Source organism: Cydia fagiglandana, chromosome 12 (genome assembly GCF_963556715.1).
Source record: "Cydia fagiglandana chromosome 12, ilCydFagi1.1, whole genome shotgun sequence".
NCBI classification, from domain to species: Eukaryota; Metazoa; Arthropoda; class Insecta; order Lepidoptera; family Tortricidae; genus Cydia; species Cydia fagiglandana.
The window spans coordinates 13,634,628-13,658,222 of record NC_085943.1 but is presented as its reverse complement, the minus strand read 5'-3'; the positions used below and the strand labels follow the sequence as shown (position 1 = coordinate 13,658,222).

Sequence of the window (23,595 nt, the reverse complement as noted above, 5' to 3'; positions counted from 1 at the left end):
AATGATCTGTGACTAAGGCTAAACTATTAATTATTAAATTCTTCATCGTATGCGATTACAAGCAGTAACATAGGTGAATAATTAACGGAACTAGATCACTCCAAAGTCAAAAAAAAAGTATGCCGGACTTAGCCACATTGACCTTATCTTAAAGTTCGAATCAGGCCGGATGGCAAAAAACCCAACGTGAAGAAATAAAGCAAGTTGTTGCAGACACCAGACAGTGACCAGGGTGCGTAGACAACATGCCAATTATTAACGCTCTGTAGCATAGCGTAGTCTCTCTCTATCACTCTTCTATATTAGTGCGACAGGGATAGTTGGGTTTCGTTCGCTACGGAGTGTCGTAAGCAAATGGAATCTTGTATACGCACCCAGTCATGACACCTGTCAACCAGAGTTGCCTCTACCTCTATAGCTATTTTACGGAAATCTTCGTTAATATTTGAGTCGGACCAAGAAAAGTCTGCAGCGGATTTGATAGCCCACGCAGTGCAAATGTTATTTTTACGTCATAATTCTATAGAAGTTTGACGTTTAAAATAACACTTGCACTGCGTGGGCCATCATATCCGCTGCAGACATTTTTTGGTCCGACTCTACTTATACTCAAGCAAAATTAAGCTTTTCCCCGAATGAGTCAATTGGTAGGCTTCTAAATTCGTTTTTTCCAATATACACTTGTACATACATATATATTATGTATTGGCTTCTATAAAATGTTACTAGAGGTACGACGAGCTGTAGTTTATTTCATAATTTTATACCTAACTTCTAAATAATGATGCATTCCACTCTATACTCTATCGTCAATATATTAAGGTATAAAGTTGCAAGCTGGCTAAAATGAAATTCTACTTGCAGTCAATGTTATGCTGCCATGCATCGTTGAGCGGTAGTGGTCAGTTTCCTCCATAGACTAGGAATTGTCTAGACCGAGTTTAGAGCAATTATTTCATGCAACCGATGATGCCAAAAATGCGGGGGTGCGCGGGACGAGATAAGCGAAATCCCGTGCCGTGATTGGTCCGTTCAAAGACACGGATGTCACACAAAGACACTTTCGACTCGAACATGGAGTAAAATTACCGTATGCGTGGCAGAGGGGGTAGCGCGACTATGCTTAGTCTAGAGGATGTTTTTGTCTGTGGTTTCCTCGCGCAATTTGTATAAATTGACGATCGCGTACTGTTCCGGCTTGCTACCATAGCAGGAACAATTCATAATAACAAAGATATAGTGCGACATACCCAGTGTGGCCTGTAATATGAGCAAGAAATTAAACTGTAGGCTGTACTCCTCATACTGACCAACATTTGTGAAGCGACTTTTAAAAATAACTTGTGGTTTGATTTTTAATACACTTGAAAGTTTATTCTAAGACGCAATGTATTGCGAATTTTGTTATGATTAAGGCGTGACAAGCATCGTCAATCACAATGATATGGCGTGGCGATGGCGTCCATTGAAGATAATATTTATTTTGTATGAAAAATAGGGAGTCTAAATACTTCATAATTTTAAAAAGTTGTTGAACAAAAGTGTCACTGTTTGAGGAATACAATCTATGTTTTAATTATTTGCTCGTGTTACAGGCCACACCCGGTATAATAGTAGAAATTAAATGCAATTTCCAATTTTCAAAATGACCCCGCTTTCGAAGTTATCTCAATACACCTTATCTTTTACAATGTATCATCTGGGGGCACGGTAGTGCCCCCGCCAAGTCGAGCAAAACAAAGACGCACGGCCGTACCATCCCTTTCCCGAAGCGATTCAGGCGATTTTCGACGTTTTTCCATTTTCTAACACAATTTACCTTGTTCCAGAAGAAAGCCTAGCCGAGCTGCACGCCGGGTCAGCACACCACCCGGTTTCCGCAACCACAATAACGATAGCGTTAATAACGTTAACCGTTATAACGTACGACATAACGTCGTTAACGCCGTTGCTCGTCGCATCACTAGTCTGCGTGACGGAGGGCCCATCGAACGAAAATGTTATGGTACTACCCACGTGATAAATAATATTGTGTAAATAAATTAAGAGATTATTTAATAAATATTATAATTAACGGTTACGGGGAAATAAAATTTCATTATAACTACGTTTTGTTGTTTTATTTTAGTGTGGTAACCTAATAACTTATGTTTGAGTCTTACCTTACCTTAACTTTAGGATAAGTCAATTAATAGATCTGGAAACGATATGGATTAGATATGTCAGTGTCAAACAAGTGTCAAAATTGACGTTTCTTCAAACAAAAACGTCAATTTTGACACTTGTTTGACACTGACATATCCAATCCATATCGTTTCAATATCTAAGTATTTGACGTATCTCATTGTTCGAATACGGCTGTTACAGCATTTAGTAACTGGAGACGTCATGGCTGTAATTTTCTGTACGAAACAGTCTGCCGATTTTTGCGGGGGAGGGGATGTCAAATGTATTGCTATTTCTACATGATTTGTACGTAACGTACAAATACCTAGCCATGTCAGTCCATACAAAAGTTTGCACAATTGTGCAAGTTTTTCGGCAGAGGGGTAAGCTCTTAAAGGCGAATCCAGTTATTAAATGCTCTTAGGTTTGAGTAGGTTATTAGAAAGTGGGTCAATTAAATCAGACCCAGAAAAGCGTTTTGTGTACTGAATTCTCAGTAAGCTGGAAACCGTTTTATTAGCTTAATTTGGTCATAAGTGCATGTAATCCGAGTTTGCGCAATACCAGGAGGCATGCATAAATTTTGGGAGCCAACATCTGCCAGCCATCAACCACCAACGCCAGCAAAACAAAGACGCATGGTCGTACCATCCTTTTCCCGAAGCGATATTTTTTTCTTGGACCGCTACACCATTCGATATATGTAGATAGAAGGAACCCACCATTAATTAATTTATTTTTATTTAATTGAGATAATGTACTAACTTTTTATTTTTTGGGTAGGAAAAATAATAAACAGCAGCATTAATTGGGAATGTAATAATATAATTTGCTAAGTTGGTAGTTATTTTATTCTTGTAGTACTAAAAGAAAAGTATAAATTAGCATTACACATAAGGAAGCGAAAATTCCATTTCAAGACAACATTTTACAGAAATTTAAATATAATTTCTATATTTTCTGTACCTAATTGCAATGCTTATTCCACTCTGAAGCCACTCCGCTCAATAACTGAATGCTCACAAACTCGACTACAAGCGTGTAAATTAAATTCAAAATGTAAATTTACTAAACCGTTATACTGTGCTGCATAGTTAATTGAGTTTTTTTACAGAACGCTGGGTTTGGCTTGCTAATTAAATTTAGTTTATTGCTAAAAATATTCGTGACAAATGTTGCTGTTATAAAACAACTCTTTATTCAATAATATAATTTTAGCTAATAGATACAAAATTTGACTTGAGTCCGTCTTTAAGCTAAGATTGCATCGATTTCAACAGAATTAAGTGAAAATGGTGTGACTAACGTCATATTTTTTTAGAAATTTGACTTTGCTACATTGCTACAATTTGTCATTGCAAATGTCATGCCGAAGTTATTAACTTGGTGGACAACTCTAATATTATTACTTACACGATTTTTTGAACTTCATGTGACTTTCATTGAGATTTTATCGTATTCCAAGTACAAGTGATAGCAGTTCTAACAATATACATAAATAAATAATAATAAATAAATATTATAGGACATTTTTACACAAATTGACTAAGCCCCACGGTAAGCTCTAATATCATATATTATCATTTACCATTAGGCATTAAGTCCGCCATTTGTACATTATTTTTATGTTTTGTGCAATAAAGTTTAAATAAATCATTAAAAAACAGGCGATAAAATACTCTAGGTAAGGAAGACCGGGTATCGTTGTCACAGAGGTTGGTTGTCACAGCGGACATAATAAACCACTAAAGGAACGAAAAAGTTCATCGACTTATTAATTAATTATGTACGTAATTTTAAGGTGGCCTCTTGCGATCTTTTGACACCGGTAGATGAATTTGTTCGTACGTTTAATTGTTTCTTATGGCTGCTGTGACAACCAACCCCTGAGACAACCATACCCGGTGTCCATACATAGGTAGGCTATGTAATATAGGGGCATTCCAGAGACTGTCGCTTACATAACGCTTTTGCCTTGTATGGCAGCTACCTCAATAAAATACGTGAATCTCGAGAATATACTGCCAATTTGTTAGCCACGTCATGAAATATTACCTGACCCAATATCGCTTACTCAGCATTTCCAGAAGTATTAGAAGAATTGCGTTATGTAAGCGACAGTCTCGTGGAATGCCCCTATACTACCTTATAGGTATCATCATCTTCCTCGCGTTGTCCCGGCATTTTTCAACGGCTCATGGGAGTCCGCTTGGCAACTAATCCCAAGAATTGGCGTAGGCACTAGTCTTTACGAAAGCGACTGCCATCTGACCTTCCAACCCAGAGGGTAAACTAGGCCTTATTGGGATTAGTCCGGTTTCCTCACGATGTTTTCCTTCACCGAAAAGCGACTGGTAAATATCAAATGATATTTCGTACATAAATAAGTTCCGAAAAACTCATTGGTACGAGCCGGGGTTTGAACCCGCGACCTCCAAATTGAAAGTCGCACGCTCTTACCGCTAGGCCACCAGAGCTCTACCTATAGGTATGTATTTTTTATATTAACAAACAAACAAATTATTTATTTGCAAAAAAGGGTATGTATTTGTATTTTTACAGTTACCAAATTGAATAGGACGAGTTTCGATTCGACAGTTGGTATATTTTAGGTAAGTACGTGAATTTATGCTATGATTTCTACACAAAGCGCATATTTATAATTGTGATTACCTTACTTAAAGCTGAATGAATAATCGCAAGATCACAGCAAGACTAAACCCTGAGCATAAACAGCATTCTAAATAATAAACGGAGCTACCTCGACTCCATTAAAACTGTAGTAAACTCGCTCCGTACTCCGACTATTTAATAATGTTCATCGTACCAACCCCGAGTACCAACCTAATGTCGCAGAGTATTGTGAAAAGTGACTGGAATCAGGTGGTCCATACAAAGGTTTAATTGGGTTTTGTATTAATTTTAATCATATCTACAAACGTCACTATTGATACTGACAGATTCGCTAAATTTATCACTACATCTTATAAAACAAAGTCCCCCACCGCGTCTGTCTGTTGTTTGAACGGTTCCTCATGCGTTTTTCAGCTATCAATAGAGAAATTATTGAGGAACGTTTAAGTACAAAATTTGTTAAGGTTTACCCGTGCGAAGCCGGGGCGGGTGATGGCTAGTCAACTGTTAAACACGATTAGTTATACCTACTTGTATCACTCGTTCACTTCTAAACTATTTGCGACTTTACAAAAACTGACTTTTTTTATACGAACTTAAGCTTTATGATAGTCCTTCAAGGTCCAAATTACAATAAAGTGATATTAAAAAAAATAAAACGCGCATCAGGTAAGTATGTGTCTTCTCACAGAGGATAACTTTTATGTGTCTGGTCTGTCGTTCCGGAATCGTTCTTAGAATTTACAAAGTTTTGGAATATTTGACCAAGATGTGGGTTCAAATCCCACGTTAGCTTGCAATAATATCTTACATTTACACAAAGAATGCCAACGTACTAGGTGACTGTACAATAACCAATAACAAATTAAGCCACCTTTTGTAGACCAGCCGGCAGTGGCGAAGCCTCTTAAGATGAAGTCACGAACTGAAATCAAAGTGAGGAGGGAATTATTGTGTTACCGCATTTGTATTCAGCGCGGCGACACAGGTGACAGTCATGAACGTGGTTTTTAAGGGGTATGGCACACTGCGTCCGATGCGCACCTCGCTTCGAAGTTTGATTGAGGCAACGCTATGCGCGTATTATATGTGCCATGTCCCCATATATGTCAATCATCAACATCTCTGCCATGAGACGTTGATGATTGACATATTGCTGAACATAGGCCTCGCCTTTATGGGGGGTGAATGCCATAATCGCCACGCTTGGCAGGCGGGTTGGCGCTCGCAGTCGAGTACACCGAATTTGAGGGACACTGCTGCCCGTCCACCGGTGGTCTTGGACGTAGTTTAAGGACATACCCGGGTCTACATGATTATACCTATATATGTATAATGGATAAACATAATATATCTGTGTCCATTGACATTATACCGGGTGGAAAGATAAGTCGGGCCCTAGAGGGAAACTACCTTAAATCCTTAAGCTGGTTCATTTTACTCAAAGGAGACATTCCTTTATTTTTAAAAAGAAACAAAATTGAATTCAAAGATTTTCTAAAACTCGCTTGCCTCGCCCGGGACTCGAATCGACTTTTTAGTTTTTGATATTTTTATCAAAAAAATAAAAACTCGCAATTTTATTCTATTAGTCGATACAGTTAATGTTAATGATAACATTTCTCCAAGAAACATTAGGTCTTACACTCGTCTGTCGTACAAAATATCCACAAAATCTAATATTTTGTACTTAAGATTTTTTTAGACTAGCCAAAATGAAGAAAAAAAGAAAAATACTTTGAATGCAGTTTTGTTTCTTTTTAAAAATAAAGGAATGTTTCCTTTAAGTAAAATGAGCCAGCTTAAGGATTTAAGGATGCTTCCCCCGAGGGCCCGGTTTATCTTTCCACCCTGTATAGGGGCATATAATTCATGGCGCTTACGTTTCGCTTCTATGGTTTAATGTCAAAACAACATCAACTCATGGCGTAAAATACTGGTTCTCTGTGCCGATTCTGAACGTAAGTAATAATAGTTCAATATTTTTCAATAACCTTTACTTTGACCGGGAGACAGAAATTATGTTTAATTAATATTTCATTTCCAACTATTATTTAAAGTGATTCTACTCGTAATCCAATTTTAAAAACCGGGCAAGTGCGAGTTGGACTCGCGCACGAAGGGTTCCGTACCATAATGCAAAAAAAAAGCATAAAAAAAATGGTCACCCATCCAAGTACGACCCCTCCCGACGTTGCTTAACTTTGGTCAAAAATCACGTTTGTTGTATGGGAGCCCCATTTAAATCTTTATTTTATTCTGTTTTTAGTATTTGTTGTTATAGCGGCAACAGAAATACATCATCTGTGAAAATTTCAACTGTTCACGTTGTATCACGGTTCGTGAGATACAGCCTGGTGACAGACGGACGGACGGACGGACGGACGGACAGCGAAGTCTTAGTAATAGGGTCCCGTTTTACGCTTTGGGTACGGAACCCTAAAAAGGATCTAACCGTCTGTAATTTTGGTAATTAGATTGAGCCTATGAATATTTAATGCTCTGAGTTCGAACGATCGCGTAGAATAGTCAAAGATAAAACAAAGTAGGTAGGTACCTAGTAATTAGACTTTTAATAAAAAATAACGTAATGGTATGACATTTCGGGTATTAAATCCTTTATTTCCTTTACACCACAATTATAGTTAGATAGTTTACTTTTATATTAGTTACTGATTTTTTTATATATTTCGTTTAATAGTCACACGAACGTATTAGCCACCGCGAACTAGTTTTCATGATTGATTCCTAGAAATTGTAATAAAAAAAATAGAGCGAGTAAACCTTCTGCATAAAAAAAACAACGGGTTGCACTCCGGGAATGCCGATAGAAGTGAAAACTCAATGACTAGTCCAAAATGTCTGCAGCATGTATAATTGACCCATCCTCCTTTCTATTGAAAAACTTTAGTTCCGAAATTGCTGGTCAGTGAGGTTAAATTTGTAGCGTTATTGTTTAAAATTCGAATAGAAATTGTAAAGTTACCTTGCAGACGTCGCATCTAAATATATTTGGTCATGATATTTTGAGTTTTATTCACCAGTACTAGAGTTCACTTTTATTAGCGATTTCATCAAGATGTAGCTTTATTGAACTATATTTGAGTGATATAAAGTTAGAATGTAACTGTGAGATCCTCGTATTTCAGCCCGTACAAGATTAGAACATTGAGCTTTATTACTTAATATAAAAGTTCAGTTTTAAATAATTGACCTGATTATGATACGTTGTGACTAAAGTTCTTTGGTGAATAACATTGTCCGTCACACATGACGCCAGCGTTACGTTACGCGTTACGCTGAATCGAGTTTATTATTTTTTCCCCGCCTCAAAAAGTGCTCAGCGCCGCTAAAGAAGTTTTCACTTCAAAAATCCGCACGCTCTATTTTATTTATATTACAATTTTTAGCAAGAAAATCTAATACCAGACATAGATATATCTATTATACTTAAATATCCGTACGAAGTTCCATGTTCTTTTAGCTTTTCGTTATAAATAAATAAATATTATACGACATTATTGCACAAATTGACTAAGTCCCACAGTAAGCTCAATAAAGGCTCGTGTTGTGGGTACTTAGACTACGATATATATATAATATTTTTAAATACTTAAATACATATAAAAAACCCATGACTCAGGAACAAATATCTGTGTACATCAAACAAATAAATGCCCTTACCGGGATTCGAACCCAGGACCATCGGCTTCACTACCCACTAGGCCAGAAGAAAGAGTTCGTGAGACTCTTAACGCGGCATACAAACAAATACATTCATATACAGGATGATTCAGGAGACGTGAGCAGGGCTAACACTGCGCATTTCGTAAATTATAAGCAACTGTTTCGTACCTATCAGTATTAGTGAGGTTAACGTTAATTTTCTAGTCGTGTTGAAAAAAAAGTTATTAATTTATTTGCGACATGCATGGTCACCCTACAATTAGAATACTAAACTACCGATATTCTGTGTCAAATTGAATGTCATCACGGTCTGGTTACTTTTGAAAACTCGTATCTCACTCAAGTTTGACAGTTTATTTTTTTCGTAATCATAATGCTGTCATTACGGTTAAAGAGGTTTTATGTTTATTAATTAGGTCTTGTAGGGTGACCATGATTGTAAAGAATTAAAATAGCCCTAGCCAAAAATTAAAAAAATAGGTAAAAGTGTGGTTGTTTCACCTAAATACGACGGTGATCGATCAATTATCAGTTACTGAGTGTGCAGGATTAGTCCTGCTCACGTCTCATGAATCTTTCTGTATAATTTATTATTATAAATTAAACACAGAGTAGGTAGCATTTTTCATTATTTCTTAGCACTGCAGTAGGTAAGTACACTAGCCTATAATACACCTGCTTTCTAACTAAAGTAATTAACAATTACGGGACGGTTGTTTTGCGCTATTCGTTAGTACTAAAGCCACAGCAACTAAGTGGGCTCAACACAATGCTTTGATGCTCGCTAGGTAGGAGCCACTCTCTTGTAGTGTGGTGCAAGCAGAAGCAGAAGGCGATCCTCGTACTAAATATAATTATCTGCAATGTACGGTCACCACACGGGATTTTATGCCATTTAGGGTTCTTGCTAAATTGGAAAAGCTATAGCGTAAGTATTTAATAGCCAATATAGTTAGGTCCCTAAATGGCGCAACAATCGCAGAGCGTTATGGTACAAAATTGCTTGCTGATATCAGTAGTGCGACCAAAATTGGAATGATACCAAGTGCCATTGATAGAATTGAATACCCTGACGCAAAAAGAGGGTTGTTATAAGTTTGATGCCAATGTCTGTTTGTGTGTCTGACTGTGGCATTGTAGCTCTCAAACAGATGGATTTTTTTACATTAAAGCAAGTCGCTTTGCAGTAGTGGTTATTAGTTATGTATGATAAAATTCGATCCAGCAGTTTGAAAAGTATACGCTCCTTTTACCCGACTACGGCAACGCAAAAGGAGAGTTATTGCCAAAATTATGTCAAGGCTTGTTTTGAAATAAAATTGTTAAACATCTTATGATAAGCTTAAATTTTTAATTTAATAGTTTCTAGCGACCCGCCCCGGCTTCAAACGGGTTGATTTGATAGGTGAAAATGGCATGTAAATCCATTCAGTAGTTTTTGAGTTTATAGCCAACATACAAACACAAAAACAGACAAGCGCGGCGAGAAACTTTGTTTTATAAGGTGTAGTGATTTTGCAAATCGTTTGTGCCTTGAGGCGTCTCAATTTCTCGTCTGCTGTGTACTTTACAGTAAATTTAAGGCTTACTTCACAGACCGTGGCATTCTCGTGTTTCGCTGTCAACATAAATTGGCTTTATACTGACTTCGATGTAATATTTAGTTTCAGATTATCCTTGGATATTACCTACTCTTGAGAAATTCATAACAGCATCTAGTGTTTATATTATAGTGTGGAACGAAGCTGTGATATTAAAACTTAAACCGATATACTTATGGTTTAATAAATCTTTGTGAAATTAGGGCTTAGAGCATTTAATAACCGGCGTCGCCTTTAAGAGCTTACTTTTCTGCCGAAAACCTTGCACAACGTGTATACATGTATGGACTGACGTTTATATCTGACATGACTAAGTACGTTACGATTCCAGTCCAGTTATTTAAATGCTCTAAGGACTAGGTGGGGTGGGGTCACACCCCATCGATATAATGATTATGCCAAGGACAAGGTTGGAGAAGATACGAGAAATATGAAGCGAGAATGCATAAAATAATTTAACCTCCTAGCCATTCAAATGAAAATTCCAATATTTGCCACTGAAATTTGAACCTATAGTGCAGGAAATAGAAATGATTCTAATTTGCTTGAAAAACGAAACAAAATAAATGCAACTTTGTTCCAAGTGAATACGGTTTAAATATCGGGAAGTAATTAAATGACTCGCAAAAAATATCTTTAAATAATTTGGACAGCACACCTACAAATGTACTGACAATAATAAAACTCGAGCTCTGCAACTCTCTTGTTCAGCAATCAATTCACAAACGGTCAACATTATGACCAATATCGATCTGCTCCTGTTATAATTTTATCTGTTTCCCCTTATTCATAAACGTAGACGTTTATCAGCTTGTCAACTTTAGTAGCTGATAATAATCGTTTGTCCCTTTCCATCATACCAATACGTCGGGAAGGGACAAACGATTACTATCCGCTTGTCAACTTTAGTAGACGTTTATGAAGTAGAGCTGCAAAATAATTACTTGGTCAGAAAGATTTAAGAATTGGTGAGCACAAGCCACATTCCAAATTTCTAATTTGTCTCGAAATTTCCAAGAGTTAATTTAAAATCTAAAAGACGAAAGTCAATTGAAACCGCAACTTTACCTACTCAATTATTTCGAACTAAATAATGAATTTGTTGAAATAGATCTCACTTGAAGCATTTGACAAGACACAGAAATTAAATAACAGATGCGGTAATATTTGTAATTACATTGAAGTGTATGTAACTGCAAGGTTTGCGGGATCAATCAAACGCAAAGAAGACGGAGTGCTATTTATAAAATGCGAAGTTAATGAGGTTATGTAAATTATCAAGTCTCCCAAAGGAATTCAACTTAGCATTGGTGTCAGACAATAACAGCAAAATTCAAGGCACATACTTAAGGCGCTCGATATAATATATCGCTAATATTAGAGAATATTGTATGCAGTAGGAAAATTATTCATTAATCCTATCAGTCTTGTTTTCATTTTGCACTAATTGGCTACTGTACTTGTTATTCCTTTCAATAAGCACCTGCGAAACATACTTAAAATAAAGGGTACCTAAATACCACTCTTTCCCCTGCCCTTATCCCACGTTATGTGGGGTCGGCACAACATGTTTTTCTCTTCCATGTCTGTCTTTCGTGTCCTCAGCACTCACTCCTTTCATTCTCATATCCTCGTTGACACAATCCATCCATCGTTTTTTGGGTCTACCATGCCTTCTCCGTCCATCAACTTTCATCCCTAACATTCTTTTGCTATGTGGCATTCATCCCTCTTCATTACATACCCATACCATGCTATCCTAGTACTCCTCATTTTCTCCGTTACTGGAGCTACATACAAACTTCCTCTTATATACTCATTCTTAATCCGATTCTTTCTTGTCACTCCACACATCCATCTCAGCATTCTCATTTCCGCTGCGTGCACTCTTCTTTCATCCGCTACTTTCGTCGCTCAGCATTCTGATCCATACATTACATCAGGTCTCTCGATCGTTCTGTATATTTTCTTCTTCTTCACTAATTACAAATGTAGGTACCATTAAGTCGTTCATTAACCTTTACATAATAACTACAAACACTGATGTATCTGTTCCGCCGTCTGTGTCACAGCCCTTTACGTAGGTCACGTCTTGTCGATAACGGTTCAATCTACATTTAGGGAACTCGGCAATCATTAGCAAGGGTTCTGCACAGTTCCCATTAATTTTCATATTACAATCTAGTTGGAGTAATTAAATGTTAATTAACATTGATAATATGTAGATTACAAAGATATATACCGGGTGTGCCTCATACTGACGTGTGGTTTGATTTTTAATACACTTTAAAGTTTATTGTAAGACGCAATGTATTGCGAATTTTGTTATGTTTAAGACGTGACAAGCAACGTCAATCACAATGATATGGCGTGGCGATGGCGTCCATTGAAGATAATATTTATTTTGTATGAAAAATAGGGAGTCTAAATTCTTCATAATTTTTAAAAGTTGTTGAATAAAAGTGTCACCGTTTGAGGAGTACAATCTATGTTTTAATTATTTGCTCGTCTTACAGGCCACACTCGGTATAGAAGTTCGATCAAGAAAAGTCTGCAGCGATATTGATAGACCACGCAGTGCAAGTGTTATTTTAAACGACAAACTTCTATGAAATTATGACGTATTTAAATAACGCTATCAAAAACGCTGCAGACTTTTCTAGGTCTAACTTATACCTTAATATTATTATTGAGTATATATATATGTAGTACTTATGAAACAAAACTATTTTCCGGGTTATACCAGAATAATGAACGTAATAATACATCACGACGTTTCGGACCCTTTGCAGCATTCGTGGTCAGCGTTGGTTGATATTAAGATATATCCTAACTTGAAGGGCCGGCACAGACGGACTGCAACCCGACTGCAACTTGTACGGGAACTGCACGCCGACGTATAGGGGCCCACTGATTAATACAGTCCGCCGGACGGTATAGGCCTGCTTTAGAACAAAAATTTTGACAGCTCCGAACAACTGACAGGCCGATACAGTAGGTGGCCCGAAATAGGGAATATGACTTTTCTCTATCACCAGCTTTGGATCCAGTAGTCCATCTGAATAATGGAACCAGCAAGACATAGGAACGTGAATCTGAGACTATTATCTTGATAGTGCAACGGGCAATTCGTACAAACTCGTCTCATTACAAAGTTGATGTGACTGGACAATATACTACATACTAACAAGTGGTATTGTTGACATGACTTGATCACTTGTCACTGATGACTTTCCATTCTTTATCTGAATGATGAGAATTGTGGATCGCCACAGATACCGCTGAAATCGGAATTTGAAGAACGAACTTGGAATTTTCGAGTGGTAGGGACGAACATAGTAAATTTTTGAAATTTCAGCCTTATTTCCGTTCCGCCAGCGATTCCGATTCTCGGCAGCTCTGACAATATTGAATTGATGTTGACTGAGGCGTGGAAAATTTCTGTCCTTACTTATTGGGCTCTTGTTCTATAATGTCAATAAGTTTTGGACAATTTCTGGCTGCAGGTGACAAGTTTTTAGAGGTTTTCATCTATTTGCGGGCCATGTAGCCAATTTTGAGTAACGCTGCTGCTGTGATGTCGTAATCTGAATGTCACCTTAATCTACCAAACGAAGCTGACACAACCACACTACCCGACCTAACTCAACCCACGAAATAAGTCATGGTCATCTTTTTTTTCTAAAGCCTTTCTTATTATGACGTATTTTTTTCTTGGAGTGTCGTTTATCGTCAATCTTCCATGACATTTTCTCAGGGACATGAGAAGTGCTAGCGCGACAAATATCATTTGTCACAACTGTCAGCTCAGCTGTCGTGTGGGGATACATTTTGTCGAATTAAGAGAGAAGGATATAAGGTTTATTGGAAAAACGCATTCACTGAATGAGTGATGTGATATGGCTACTCTGTTATACGTACTCGTAGATTTAATTATTATTTATATATAAATAAGGTAGTTGTTGGTAAGGTAAGGTGTGTAGAAAGACACTAAAATTTAATAATAAGGAAATCGTTAGGGATTTGGGTCGGCGGCCGAGGACAGGGGGTGCGACCCTCGATCTGGACCGTACCTGGTCCAATACTGATCTCGCTGGCCATTCATCGTGGTAACGCTGCAAGTGTGATATGATGGGGATATTTAAGCTAGGTAGGATTTGTGACGGTTATTTTTATTTAGCTTAAAAAAATTGAATACTATTTATTTTAAGGTTGGATTTTTGCAATACATTTTGAGGAGGAAAACAATTTGAACATCTTAAAAACTATTTAAAAAAAATTGCAAAAATCTTACAGCAAGCAAACTGCTGATTTGCATTTGTGGCCATCTGACTAAGTTTTGTTTTGGTTATCGAAATTTTGAATTAAATATTGGTTACTAATGGTACTTCACTGACATGTTTCAGAGTGAAAGCACATAAAAAGTTCCATCCAGAAAACCTATTCCGGAGCCCAGGTGCGCTGCCGTAACTCGATACGGCCGGCAATTTGTTCATTGCGATACACTGTGGGCCGCGGATTATGCGGATCATGCGGCTCATATATTGAAGTGAAGGTTGTTGAGAATAAAAAGGCCTTTCGGTCAATCACCTGGGGGACTAGCCAAGATGACAATGGTTGATGAAAAACGCCGATTGAAACTTCATTATAATGTATGGAAATATTCACGTGATTTTTCGCAGCTTTAGTCTATCAACTGTAACGGCCGCTTATATATTATGAACCCAAATGTATGGATAGTGGATCGATAAATAAAACTATGGGACTGTGAGTGATTATATCTTAGAATATACTGTTACAAAAACTAATAATTTACGCAATCACATTATATTTCTGAATTCAATACTTCCAATGACATGTTTTAATGTTTATTTGGGCACAGACGGTACAATACTATAATACTTACAGTACGGTACAATACATGAACCAATGAAGTTGCCACTAACTACTAACGCGTATACAAAAAAAATAACATCATTCCAATTTTGGTCGCATATTTTCGTCGGTCGATTTGATATGTGACAGGCAATGTTGTACATTCTAGGCCTGTGGTTTGTATCCACCATCCTTTTGTTCTGTCATACTCTAAATGTCAAACTTAAAAATATTGCCACAGTTTCGAAACACGAAAAATATAGCAGGAGCATTTTGTTGAACAGTCGTTTATCAAATGTAACAATCGACACGAATAAAACAGAAACTAAAATGTAACTGCTGTTGTGATGCCGAAACTATACAAAATAAATTACCTTGCTGTGTTGTTCTATTAGTTTTGGTGTAAAATTAATAAATGGACCGGCTGTTCGCTATAAAATTCATACAAAGCTGATTTTAAGGGTTCGCAGCAAGCTCGGTTCTCCATACAAACGTATTTACGCTCTTATTTTAAAACGACTAGCTAGATTGCTCTAATACATACAGCGTATTAAATTTTTTCATACAAAACTTCTTTTTGCTCTTTTTTGTTTGTTTCATAAGCTAAAGTTATATAAACTAATTACAGGCATAAATATACCTCATGTCATTAAATATTAATTATACAAAGATCCACCATCCAATACGTAGTTTTAAAATGAGAATGAAACTTTGTTTGCATGGGAATGTGAAATTTGGCCGAGCTTGCTCCGGACTCTTACGGGTCACACAAATCCGCCGCTTAAAAGCCGCTCCTATACAATCGAAGCTACATAGGTTTGTGTGTGACTGTTTTTTATTATTGTTGTTTTGTGTTCGCTCGTCTCTCAATAATTAGCATTTCTTGTCCACAATATTCCTCTTATTATATATTATAGTGAATATTCTGTATTTATAGCATAATGGCATGCTTTGTGCATAATAACGAGAATATTATGGCGCATAATTCACGAGTGCTTGCTCCCGAAACTGCTTGATCGACTTAGCTGATAATAGCTTTATTACATTCAGAATATGCATGAGCTCTAGGGGGCAGCACAGGAGCCGTAATTTTTTTGTCGCGAGGCGTAAATGAGAAGTATATGCTTCCGACGTCTCCCAAAAGATGGCAGATCCTACTATGCACAATAAACGTACGAGAACGGTAGATGGTAGCACTTGCTTTGGAAATGTACATGTTTATGTTTCCGATTCAGGCCACACAAGATGGCAGACCTTCCAACGCGCACGGTCCCTATAAGTAGTAGTCTGGTCGCCTAGCGTCGAGACATCAAAAACATCGTACGAGTACTAGACTAATCCTATGGCTTAGTTTCCTCTGGGATGGAAGGTCAGATGGCAGTCTATGTCTAATTTTGGGATTAGATTGCGGACCCCAGGCTCCTAAGTGAGCCGTGGCAATAATGCTGGGACAACGCTAGGAGGATAATGACAGTATAATTATTGATTAATTGTGAGTCATAATTATGAGGGTGTAGAATAGAACACGGGTTATTTTTTTAATAAAGTAGGTATACTAGAAAGCTGAAACTTTAAATTAATAATAACTTATTGTTATTGCTCCTAATTTTAAATGCGTATATCAAAAAAGACGCAATACAAATTCTAAACCAACATTTACTTCTAACTTAAACACTTTTAATAAAAAGGAAAACTAAAATAAAATCCTTACAAAAACTCTTTAAGTAAAAGAAAAAAAACTTAAAATAAACTAATTTAAGCAATCTATTTGTATTAGAACAATAGATTGGTAACAGACGTAGAATGTCCAAAGTAAGCAGAAAATAATATCCAATAAGCCAGAGAGTTTCGGAGGCCAATTCGGACTTACATTGTGACATCAAAATTATATCTAAATGATAGTCAGTCAGGTGGCGAGGGCTGGATCGCGCGCACCCGAGCTGCATACATACATCGCCATTAGCTAATAATAATTACATTACAGTAGCTCGGTACTACTTACAGGGCTAGCGTATCTTATTTGAAATGTTTGTAATTTTTGGGCAGTTGTGTCAAAGTCTGTGACAACTTGTGTTCTTGTGCGGTGTCAGCATTTATGCAAACATCAAAGGCGTCGGTCCACTGTTACTTTTTACACTGTGGTTACGGTTTGATGATAATACCGTTGTTTCGCTCGTTAAACACATCATTTTCTGCCCTTGTTCGCTAACTAGCAAAAAGGGATACAAACTTTCCTCATTCTTGCGGAACCAATGAATGATGTAATGTGCTGTTTTGTGTAGAGCTGAGGAAAAAGACATTCGCTTAATAAAAGCACTTATGTGATGGCGCTTAACTATCATTGACAAGGGATGGTGTCACGTTAAATACAAATTATGTAGTTACATAAAACTTAATAATAAATTGATCCTTACAATAACTAAATTAAATAAAACTACGCTAACACTAAAACCATATAGCTAAAAACCTTAATTTGAAATCTATGAGGTCTTCTATTTTTTAATATTTTTTTTGTATGCAAATATTGTGATTTTGCTCATTTACCTTACATTTATTTATTTAACTAGGTTTGATTTATTTACCAATAACAAATAAAGTGATAATAAAAACAACATTAAAATTAAAATTTAACAGAACTTATAAATAAAAAATGCTCCCCAGGTCACCTTCGTTTGTTATGGTGCCCAGGAGGCTGGCAGCGTTTCCTTTTTGGATGGCCAGGCTTATTCTCTGGCCGAGGTAGCTGCCAGCCCTCTGGTCACCTGTGGTGTCGATGAGACGCTGGGACATTTCCTTAAATAAGGCTTTTGCGCTAGGCCCCCACGGTCCCAGAGTCTCTACGCCAAATGGCGCAAATATGTATCACTCACCGAAGACAGCATATTTGCGCGCGACTAGGTTTTGGTTATAACATATTGTGTCCAATATTATTCATACCTAACATATAACTATATCTACCTATACTAGGCCTACACGAATAAAGTAGGTACATTTGAATTGAATTGAATATATACCTACCTCTATAACTCGATCTAGAAGTAAATTGCTATTCATCTTATTTATTTACATTATATTAGCATTTTGTATGTCAAAACAGCTTTCAAATTCTCCTATTCTCGTTACCTCACATGTCATATGCTAACAAGTCAATTATCTGCTCCGCCGGTTCGAGGCTCATTGAAAAGTGCTCGAAGTAAAAACCACTTAGCATTTCGGGTTAACGATTCACAATTAAAATCGTATTAATATGTAAGTAATTAATAAAAGTGTCTAGTACAGAATTGTGTGTTTAAATTAGAATTGATAAAACAAGAGAATTAATATTTATACAGAATTGTACGCTCAATATTTTTCGTACATTGCGAACTTAAATGTATGCATTAATAGTTAGTTATTTTACGATACAAGTGCGATAATGTAGGATAATTGATACCTAATACACATGAATAATTATTATGTTCTTCATGTTTGGTAGTAACAAGACAATTTTTAACTACAAGTACTCTCTGCAAAGGGTATATTGAGTTTGGAAATAAGTATCGTCAATTTGTAAAGTTCATCAAAAGATTGACAATTTGATGATGTCGGTCTGTTTCTGAATTTCTGGAATAAAATTGCTCACAAAATAATCTTTGTTATATCATTTCACACGGTTTTATTCTTAAAAAATAAACCTACTACTTATTATTATAAGGATCATTTACGACCATTAGGTACGTGACTGTTTACTAAAGCTACGTAAGCAAAGGGTTGTGTTTCACAACTCGAATCGTTCAAAACTCTAGCAAACTGAGACTCTGGCCTCAACGTTCGTAGCAGCTTTGTGTAAGCTAATGCAACACTTACTTTGGTTTTCGAGTCGACAGGAAATCCGTTGAACTCGAAAATCATTGGAATACCAACAAGGCCAGGGATTTGCTGAATTCCGTAGTCATGCACGGTGTGTAAAGTGTAAATACACGGCGTTGTTTTGTAGACGTCGCCGCACCGAAATGTGCCAAGGTATTGTGACTTGAATACGCAATTCAGTGGCTCGTTTGAGTTTCATCGGTGCACTGTGGCTAGCATTGAAAGCATTGATGTTTGACAGAACGGCATCGGTATACAGAACGGAAGAATTTATTAGGCTCTGCCGGTCCCTGGTCACATGGTCTAAAATTTTTGAGATAATTTAGTTTGCTGGAATGAATCATCTTATTTTTTCCCTAAGCTCCACAGTTTTTGTGGTTCGTGTGGGCGCAGCCAGAGAAGGTCCGTAATATTTAAGGTGGTCCAGTGATCTTGTCAAAACTTGGTAAGCAATTACCCTAGCCCATGGACACCCGCAAACCAGTGGGGTTGTAAGTGCGTTGCCAGCCTATAGGTACGCTCTTTTCTTGAAGGTCGTGACTGTCCGGAAATACCGTGAAACTTCGTGCGAGACAGAAAGTTTGAAGATTGCAAGAAACCGTTGGATAGCAACCGCATGTTGTGGTGATCCTTGGGGTAGGTCCAGTAGCGAAGCAGAACCGTCTCAGTTTAATAACCCTGTATCGTTACGCATGGAACGTGTGTCGTGTGACACGCGAACTAAACTCTTTTGAAGAGTTAGGACTTACGTTACGAACAAACGAACGAAGGTATGCGGGGCGTGCCTAACAGAATCCTTATTTTTATTTGCAGTACCGTCAAGTAGGCTAACTGGAGACAGAAGAAGGGTAACATTAGAGAAAGGAAATATTCTCCAATCATAATACTGTTCAAAATAATAAACATCCTATTTTGCCATAGTCGGGTAAAAACAATATAATACGCATTTATAATACAAATAGATATCTTACTCTATCTAACGTAAAAGTGACATTGGTTGCCCGAATTGCGCTGCAAAAAAGAACTAGTTGATATCTAAACTATAACGTATCTAGAATGGATCTAGTACGTGAATATGTTTAAGTTAGAATACGGCAGTAGATCTTAAACATATCTTCATCGTATCTTGGTGATGTCTAAAATATATCTAATAGATATCTATTTCAAAATCCGAATCGGGCCCCGAGTGTAACAAGAACTCTGAGCATCTGATCTCGAACCGTATCTGTGACAATACGTATTCAAATAAATTGATGTATGCATTATTTTCGTTTACTGGGACCCTAAAGCATTGTATGGCGATATCACTTTGTATTGATGACTTCAATCATGTAATGTGTTTGGGATTGATCGGAAAACGGATATAATGATTGTATTGCTTTTATGATTTATCCTGTTGTAAAAAGATTGCCTCGCGAGAACCGTATTATAACAAGGCGTCAAATAAAACATTCATTAATGGAAAATGCCATGTTGTCTACCATAATATTGTCCCGTAATAACAACGCAAATTTTCTAATTTTATTCTAAAAGTTTTAAAATCCTTTTTGCATTTGAGTGACACCATAGGTTATTACGCACACACAACAACACACAAGGTGGACTGACGACCTGGTAAAGGTCGCTGGAGTCCGCTGGATGCGGGTAGCGCAAGACCGGTCATTGTGTCACTCTTTGGGGGAGGCCTATGTCCAGCAGTGGACTTCCTCTGGCTGATATGATGATGATGATAGGTAATTATATGTAACCCGCTCACCCGCTCCGTGCAACCGCGCGCCAGCTAGCGGACGTCCATAGGTATTTATTTATCCTGGCATTGTCACATCACCATGTAAAATAATCCTTCCATAAAATATGCGTGATGCGGTGTCCCGATCTGCTCGACGGTTAACGTGACGTGCATACAATTTAAATAATATTACACCCTTTGGCTTCCGAACGCGGAAAGGAGTTTAATGGGAAAATTGATGATAAAACATTAAAATTATCAGATCACAATCACAATCTTATTTTCTCGTAAAATTGAACATTTAATCAATTGTACTTTTTTTTGTATCTTTTTACTGAGGTGTGTCAATAAAGAGTATTCTATCTGTCTATCCTGAAATGCATTTCGCTTATATAGGCTATTTCTCTAATTTGTGAACTATTGGTCTAACTAAAACTATGAAACAATTCATGAATAGGTATAACGCTTTTTTAGATCATAATACGATCGCCAAAAATATGAATAGCAATATGTTTTAGGCCTTTCTCTATTAACTTTATCGATTTGAAACCTGATTACAGTGATTATTCAAATTTTGTTCAATAGAAAAAACTTTACAAGATCTAAAGTGAAAGCTATTAACGTGAAAATTTCTTCTAAAAGGGCATAGCTATTGTTCTTTTTGATCGAACTTATCTATTACTATACAATAATAATGATATCTGTCATCTCGGGCACGCACGGCCAACGTCCAGTGCTCAGCTAGTTGCGTTCGGAGAAGGACTTGAACGAATTGCACCTAAAAGGACCTACCGGCGGCGCGTGGAGTCGTTTAAGTTTAAAAATTTGAAAATATTTTTTTTTACCTTATCTAAAAAGTCACAAAAGATGAAAGAGGAGTCACCAACCCGATTATACGAGATTATCAGATTAAAACTTCAATAAAATTGTGACTGAACCTTTTATAAATTTATGGTATTACAAGCGCATTGACCGCAGCTCAACCCTCGCTTATTACACCGGCCAGACGAGACGGAATATAAAAAATGGAATTTTTTGGCAAATCAGCACTTAAGATATAAGATGCTTTTGATGTCCCAGTCTGTTTGTAATATTACAATCAGATATACCGGCGAATAGAAATAGATGTCGCACTAATGAGATACTTGGTATGGTTTAGTGTAAAAGGACGACTGATGTGTTAACAATATGCATGCTAAACATATACAAATAATTATAATTATAACAGAACAGTGCGGGTTACATAGTGCGCACGTCACGTTAGCTTGCGACGTCGAAATCAAAGGGATCAAAAGAGCGCGTGCTGTTCGCACGAGGGCGTACCCTGTAACCTAACGCTACCTGTAACCGTAAATTTAACGCACAGAGAACGTTCAAACCTCTTATCAACTAAGCCAATTTGAACGTGCACCTGAGATCAAAACGATTTCTAAATGAGTTATTTGGAGCTTGACACATATGGATCCAGGATGAGGCATACTCATACCTACCTATTCATCGTTCCACACAATTCACGAATAAGTACTAAAAGAAAAAAAAAATACTTAGCCGAATTACAACCCCGTTTTGAAACCGATAACCGAAAATTTTACTTTTTAACAATTAATTACATAAATCCCGTTCTAATCTAAAGCTATTAAAATTTTACAGTAGCCCATTTCCCAATAGCTCGATGTTATCAAAATTGTTGATAACCCTAAAGGTCTGTGTGAGAGATAATAAAGCGGGGGGTAATTGGAGCCTGATCTCTAGAGCTACCTACCCCACACTAGCGTCTTTTGAGCGTCGACGTCTAGTGAGCGCTATGGAAAATAGCGTCACTGCGCAGTAAGTAGTTGCGCTGACGCTAAGACGAGAAAAAGAATAACAAATTACCTACATTAATCCTATTCTGATTAAAAGCTTTTTAATGTTCACTGCACTCCTGTTGCTACTGCAACATAACTGAACTGTTGAGCCGATAGTGGAATCGAAGCTAAAAGATTCCGACGAATTGAGAACCTACTCTTTGTAGGGTTCCGTACCCAAAGGGTAAAACGGGACCCTATTACTAAGACTTCGCTGTCCGTCCGTCCGTCCGTCCGTCTGTCACCAGGTTGTATCTCACGAACCGTGATAGCTAGACAGTTGAAATTTTCACAGATGATGTATTTCTGTTGCCGCTATAACAACAAATACTAAAAACAGAATAAAATAAAGATTTAAGTGGGGCTCCCATACAACAAACGTGATTTTTGACCGAAGTTAAGCAACGTCGGGCGGGGTCAGTACTTGGATGGGTGACCGTTTTTTTTTTTTGCCGTTTTTTGCATTAGGGTCTCCCCAAATATATCGACGCGCATTCGGCAAAAGCTGATAGGAAAAAGCTTTATGTCCGCGCAATAAGAGCGAAAAAGTCGTCGTTCGGGTCGGCTCGCATCGGCCGGCGCCGGCCGACGCGTCGTCGGCTTCTTCGCTCTTATTGCGTGGACATAAAGCTTTTTCCTATCGGCTTTTGCCGAATGCGCGTCGATATATTTGGGGAGACCCTTATGGTACGGGACCCTTCGTGCGCGAGTCCGACTCGCACTTGCCCGGTTTTTTTTTGTAATCGGTTAATAACTCTCAATTCATTAATTAAATTTTAGAAACTGGTTTCAAACGTTTAAGTTATTCGTTAAAATTAAAAATACCTGATCGTAATTAAGGTGTCCAACGAATTTAAACCGTCCATTTTTAATTTAATACATTTTTGCTAAAATTACTACGAGATAGAAATGTTAAATTTCTAAATCTATCAATTGCGAGATTTGACTTAAAGAATTACTCAGGATTCTAGATTTTTTTTTTCTGATTATACATTAATTCTTTATTTTCAATAATAATATGTACATATTGAATAAAAAATAACTTTTAAAATAAACTAAAACTACAAACAAAATAAAATTAATACTAAAATTAAAAAAAAAACTTACCTATAAAATAAAAAACCTAATTATAAAAAGAATACCCCCTCTAGTAGGTCCGCCTGTGGCATGGTACCCATGACGCTGGCGGCGTTTACTCGCTGAACCG

At 37.1% G+C, this 23,595-nt stretch overlaps 1 protein-coding gene and 1 long non-coding RNA gene across 3 annotated transcripts in view; both read left to right on the top strand.

The window, feature by feature from the left end:
• Positions 1–2,107, top strand: part of LOC134669652 (uncharacterized) — a 183,738-nt gene extending 181,631 nt beyond the window's left edge. For both annotated transcript variants that reach the window (XR_010098926.1, XM_063527327.1), the window contains exon 7: positions 1,833–2,107. Coding sequence is in view for 1 of the 2 variants with exons in the window: in XM_063527327.1 (XP_063383397.1) it covers positions 1,833–2,020 (188 nt within the window). In the remaining variant the exon portion in view is untranslated. The remainder of the gene's footprint in view (positions 1–1,832) is intronic.
• Positions 1–23,595, top strand: part of LOC134669667 (uncharacterized) — a 254,006-nt gene that overhangs the window by 228,250 nt on the left and 2,161 nt on the right. The window lies entirely within an intron of this gene.